Below are 6242 nucleotides of genomic sequence, written 5' to 3' on the forward strand. Positions count from 1 at the left end.
GTAACAGACACTGACCACAGCTGGAGACAGGATGTCTGCTTGATCTGCCTGCCTCACCTTCTCTAAATTACACTAATTGCCCGAGCAGGACTCAGAAATTACTTTGTTTTTGATCTAACTCCATCAAGGGTCATTAAGATTTTTGTTTTGTATACCCCTAAGCATGCACCTTGCTAGGATTTTCCAGATGCCTCCCACAGTCTGTTCTCTAACTGGAAATGGAATTATTCCTGATTTGGTCTTCTGAGCAGTGAAACTTTTTAGTCTGAAAATCTCTGAGCTCAAAAGCTTGAAGCTGCCTGTGCAAACGTTCAGCGGCTCAGATGATCTCATCACCATTTCTGATTTCAGTGACCAGGTCACTGCAAGGTCTCCAGGCACATCATCAAATGGGTGAATATAATTATCTCCAACCCTAATTAAAAAAGGGCAAAACCCCTTGTAGAAGATAAGCAGAGGCCACAGGGCATCTGAGCCATGGTTGTGGCCACGCTCCGCTGCACAACAGACCTCCCAACCCTAAGCCAGGCTGATGTTTTCTTTGTGAAGGACATCCATGTTTCTGTTTCATAACAATAGATTCCAAGAAATTTTCCCCATAATATGGCTAAAAATACCTCCTCAGGCATCAGGAGGAGTTAACTCTTGCCTGTTGCCATCAAGCTTGAAGCTCCTTAGCTGGTAGCAGCTATTTAAGGGGTTTGACAGTCAGTGAGATGCCACGAAAAGCTAAGTTTCTCCAGCCAGGGGTAAGAACACCATAGCAAGGCTGAGCCAGGCAGCATCACATGAATCATAGATTCACAGAATGGTGTGGGTTGGAACGGACCTTAAAAATTATCCAGCTACAATCCTGCCATGGGCACGGACACCTTCCAGATCATCTAGTTCAAATCCTGCCATGGGCAGGGACACCTTCCACTAAACCAGGCTGCTTATGGTCCCATCCAGCCTGGCCTCGACCAACCCCAGGGAGGGGGCATCCATCACCTCCCTGTTGCAATGGCTGCCAGGCCAACAGTTGAGCATACAACTGTTTGGTAACTCATGTTACACCAGTCAGGGTGTATGGTGTGGGACAGCCTGTCTCACCTCAAGGCCTCTGATCTTCCCAGCTTCTGCCTTGGTGAGGCTGAACTGCTGCCAGAGCTGATAGCAGAGCACCAAAACTGGGAAGTCCAGAGAACTGGAATGGTTGCCAGTGGAGAAAAAACACCAAACTGGGGCCTGAGCAGCATGCAAACAGAGGAGACCAGCAGTTAATTTGGTATTTAGCTACATACTATTAAATAAACCCTACATGTGTGAGGATTTAGAAAACCCAAGTCATACATCTGAGGATTTATTGCTTCCAGGTATCTTGCTCTGCTGCTTTTCAGTTTCTAAAGGACTTTTTTCCCCATTGTGTGACTTTGCTTTTTCCCCAAATGAAGTTAATGTCATTTCAGAACATTTCCCACTTCAGCTTTTGGGGCAAGCAGACTACACCACCACACTATTTTAAATGTCATCATTTAGGGTTTTTTTACTACAAAACTTAATTTGTCTTAACCCACTAAAAATTTAACCAAATTAATTGAGCTGCTTCTTCCCAGATCAACACATCTCACAAATGTGCTTAACTCACTTTTCTGTCCATCATGCATTGCTAACTCTAGGAATATTGTTTCCAAAATTGCTTAGACTCAGGGTAGCAACACCAAAGAGGCTGGAGAACAAGCTGGTATCTGACCTGACAGCTATCAGTGACCTGACAGCTTGCCCAGGGAGGTCGTTGAGGCTCCATCCCTGGGGACATTCAAGGTGAGGCTGGACAGGGCTCTGGGCAGCCTGATCTAGTTGGGGATGTCCCTGCTGACTGCAGAGGGGGTTGGGGCTGGATGAGCTTTGGAGGTCCCTTCCAACCCAGACCATTCTTTGGTTCTGTGACCTGCCACTGGCCTCCAGAAGCTCCTTACTCAATGACAAAGCATCTGAAAACTGAAACACTGGTTTGATGGTTCCTCCTAATACTCTAATTAGCATTCCAAACCTTGGTTGGAGACAAAAAGTGCACACCATGTTTACAGTGTTGGTATCACAAACAGCTCATTTTATACACATTGGAGTCATCAGAGATTTCAGTTCCACTTGCAGGTTCCTCTCATCAACAGCACTGCAAATCCTTCTGCCCTGTAAAACAAAGCAAATTGCATCTTAGGAGGTGTCACTGCAAGCCAAAGGCAGCATGGAGGGGCACAAGTCACTTACTTCCATCAGGAGAAGACAATGTAAACCACCAGTGCACATCCCACTATCCAGCCAACTGCAAGGAGCAGAGGAACCAGGAAGCGTGAGAGAGGGCCTTGGGCTGCAAGAGAACAGATGGAGGCCTGCAGGAAGCACCTCACGTGGACACTGAACCCACTCAATCAAACACATCCCCCCCAGTTATCAGGGAGCAGAAGGATACCTGTGAGCTCAGGCCACAATCTCTGTGATTGCTGTTTTTAGCACAGAGTCCCCACATCTTGGCAGGCTTCCTACTGGGATACACAGCTCAAGCCCAAAGGGATTTGATGCTGTGGTTTCTGCAACCAGATAGGTACAAGGCTTAGCACCCCCAAAAGCAGCAGGGCACAGGGAGGGGACAAGCATTGTTCTATCCTTGGTCTCTGGAGGTCATCAGGAGAACATCTGTGCTGGGCTTCATTGAAAGCAAGTGTCCCAGCAGATTCAGGACTCAATCCTTGACAAGTACAGCACCTTCTACAAATGGGCCTCTCACTCCAAGGACTTTGAGGTGCTGGAGCAGGTCCAGAGAAGGGCATCAAAGCTGGTGAAGGGTCTGAAGAACAGGGTGGGTGAGGAGTGGCTGAGGGACCTGGGGTTGTTCAGCCTGGAGAACAGGAGGCCAAGGGAAGACCTCATTGCTCTCTACAACTCCCTGAAAGGAGGTTGGTGTTGGTCTCTTCACCTTCGGCTCAGGTGATAGAACGAGAGGAAATGGCCTGAAATTTTGCCAGGGGAGGGTTAGGTTGCACAGAAGGAACAATTTCTTTGCTGCAAGAGGGGACAGGGATTGGAACAGGATGCCCAGGGAGGTGGTGGAGTCTCCATCCCTGGAGGTGTTCAAGAAACCTGTGGCCATGGCTCTTGGGGACACGGTTTAGTGGCCATGGTGGTGTTTGGTTGAGAGTTGGACTCAATGATATGAGAGGGCTTTTCCAACTGAAACAATTCCATGATTCTAAAAGTCTCCTCAGGCCTGTGCTGCCCACTGGCACTAGGACAAGCTAAAAAAACTACATGCAGTCCAACACAGAAGATGGTTCCTGAAGGAGCATGCAGCAAGCAGGACCAGAGCTTTAGCTAAATATCTTTCTGTAGAGCATCAGAATTTCCAAGATCCTTTACCAGGTCCCTGCAAAGAGCAGAAGCTCACCAAAAAGCTGCCTATCAACCTCTGAGACCAGATTGCTTGCTGATACATTACAGCATTTCAAAGCACATCTTTCTGCACTGAAAAGATTTCCAGGTTCCTGAAGGGATTAATAAACGATGCAAAGATATCCACAACACCTCACAGGGTTTTGACCAGGCAGACAGACCTGGGAGAGACTCTCAATAATTTAAGGTCTCTTAAAGCTCTGCAAAAAACAACCATGCCTCACTGTGCCATTGCATGGGGCATCTGCTGGCAGGGAGAGAGAGCAGACAGAGAGAAAATCCACCTGCTGCCATCAAAATATTAAACAGAGAAGCAACCACACAGCAAAAAGGTAACCTCAAACAGCCCTACTCTGAAGTTTGGTGTCCTTTTGCCACAGGGGAGTCCTGAAACTGTTTTATTTAAGAGCTTTTATTCCTGGGACACTCTGTAAGGCAAAGCTACTTCTGCTGGGGATCATTTCTCTTTACCTGCCGTTTGTGCTAAAGGCTTTGGGTTTTTCTGTGGGATTTTTTTCCCCCATTTTTCTTAGCTTCAATCATAAATTTGTCTCCAAATAAACAGTGGGAGGCTTGTCAGAGCTAGCAGGTACCCAACACTTTTGCTGTGCTAAAGCAGGGTTGCTCTGTGTGTGACCATCAGGTCCTGAGCTCTGCACTTCAGCAGGTCAGAGCCCTGGGAGTTGCCTAATATGGGATGCCCAAGAGCCCTGGTGAAGCCAAGGATCCTTCAACTGCAGGATCCAGCAGCACAGGCTTCCAGGCTAAATACAGCCTAAACACACTGACAAACCTCATCTGATCACTGCCTGCCTTTCTTTTTTTTTTTTACCCAGGGCTTACCTTTTATCCAGAGCAGTAAATTGGTTTGGTTTTGCCATCTACAGTTGGTCAAAACTCCTGCCAGCTACCAGGAGAAAAATGGTCTCACTGAGCTGCCTTCCACCTGGAATGCCAGGGCCCAACTGCACTGACAAGGGCACCCCAAGATACCAGCTGAACAAAGCAGGCAGAGGCTTGGCAGGTTCAGAAGGGAAAGCTGCCCTGCCTCAGCCTGTTGAGCTCAAACCCTTTATCTTCCCTACTCCAAAACACCTCAGAATTTAATGCAGCTTCTCTTAGTACTTTCTATCTACACATGCACCCCACACCCCCCAAGCCACCAGCAAGGACTGTGTGGCCATGCCCAGAGGACCCCATCTCCTGCATGGCTGCCAGGTGCCAGCCCCCACAAACAAGATTTTCCATGTTCCCTATGTGCTGCCAGGTGAGGCTGTGGTGCTCCAAAACTCAGTTTAAGCCTGGCCCTGATAGAGCTTTTGTGATGATGCCATTTGCTAGCAAATGAAACACAAAAGAACAATGCACACCCTACCAATGCACTATATGGTTAAGCACTAATTCCTGGTGGAATTCCAGCAAAATTCCTCTGGATATCAATGGAAATTAAAAGCAACACACAGCATTAAATACTCTGCTGTGTCTGAGTTCAGTAGAATTCTGCTGTCCTTCTTAGGCACCAGGGGTAATGGTGCTAAACAAGGGAGAGCAAAGGCTTCAAACACTGGTTGTGGTGTTAGAAAAGGGAGAGGAAAGTCTTTAAAATTGTTTATGGGGCTACAAAAAGGGAGAGGAAAGTCTTTAAAATTGGTAATGGTGCTACAAAAAGGGAGAGGAAAGCCTTTAAAATTGGTTGTGGTGCTAAAAATGGGAGAGAAAAATCTTTAAAATTGGTAATGGTGCTAAAAGAGAGAGAAAAGTCTTTAAAAACTTAATCTAGCTACAAAGTTGTATTCAGAAGGTACTTTCACCAGGCAAAGTACTACCTGAGTGCCTGCAGACAGCTAACACCAGATTTAAACTTGCAGCCATTTCCCCCTCCACACCTCTAGAGTAAAGCAAACATAAAATGAACCTAAAATGCCACTTGGGGTTCATGAGGTTAAAATCCAACTGACTCTGCATGCAGCCAGCCTCACACTCAGTTTCAGCTCCACTGGCAGGGGAGCTAAAACTCTGTTAAACATCACTCAGCTGACACAATGATGTGAACTCAACTTAAAAATGCAGTGACAGAGCTGCAGCAAAGAGAAGTGGCAGGGTTCAGAAATGCAAGAGGAACCCACAGCTGCTTTCAACTCCTTGCTGGTAGCAGAAGGAGCTTTTAGAACACAGGACAATTTCTGCTGCAAAGTCAAACACAAAGTGCAGGAACACAAAGAGCTGAGCATTTCCATGCCCCCCCATGGCAGGGGGCTTGGAACTGGATGATCCTTGAGGTCCCTTCCAACCCTGACAATTCTCTGATTCCTCCTTGCACTGCTCAAAGTTAAGCATTTGAAGAACACAAGGTTACACACACAGAGCTCTGCATCTTACCTGGTTCTGCCATTCCCCCCTCTGCTACTTTATGTTGGCAGGTTTTAAGGTTTGCCTCTGCAGCTGTTCCTGGGAGCCTTGGGATGCTTTAAATAGGGGAGTCGTGGAATGTGCTGTAGCTGCCTTGCTCTCTGATGCCAGGTTTGGCCATAGCCACTCAATTGTCTAAAAAGGCACAAGGTCAAGGTTACCTCTTTCTATTCCTGCAACTGCACTTCTCTTCCAGACAGAGAAAGCATGGGCTACAAAGGTGCTGAGGGGGCTGGAACATCTCTGTGAGAAGGAAAGGCTGAGGGAATTGAGGCTGTTTAGCCTGGAAAAGAGCAGCCTGAGAGGGATCTCATAGATGCTGAGCAATACTTAAAGGGTGGGGGTCAGGAGGATGGGACCAGGCTTTGTTCAGTAGTGCCAGTGACAGGACAAGGGGCAATGGG

At 47.3% G+C, this 6242-nt stretch overlaps 1 protein-coding gene across 1 annotated transcript; it reads right to left on the reverse strand.

Moving 5' to 3' along the window:
* Window positions 1–2255: 2255 nt before the first annotated feature.
* On the reverse strand, window positions 2256–5821 carry STRIT1 (small transmembrane regulator of ion transport 1). Its single transcript, XM_054386345.1, has 2 exons — window positions 5809–5821; window positions 2256–2350 (listed from the first exon to the last, which is right to left on the reverse strand). Exons 1-2 carry the CDS (start codon window positions 5819–5821, stop codon window positions 2256–2258), a joined length of 108 nt encoding a protein of 35 aa, XP_054242320.1.
* Between the last annotated feature and the right edge of the window lie 421 nt (window positions 5822–6242).

The sequence above is a fragment of the Indicator indicator genome, chromosome 13, assembly GCF_027791375.1.
Source record: "Indicator indicator isolate 239-I01 chromosome 13, UM_Iind_1.1, whole genome shotgun sequence".
Lineage (NCBI taxonomy): Eukaryota > Metazoa > Chordata > Aves > Piciformes > Indicatoridae > Indicator > Indicator indicator.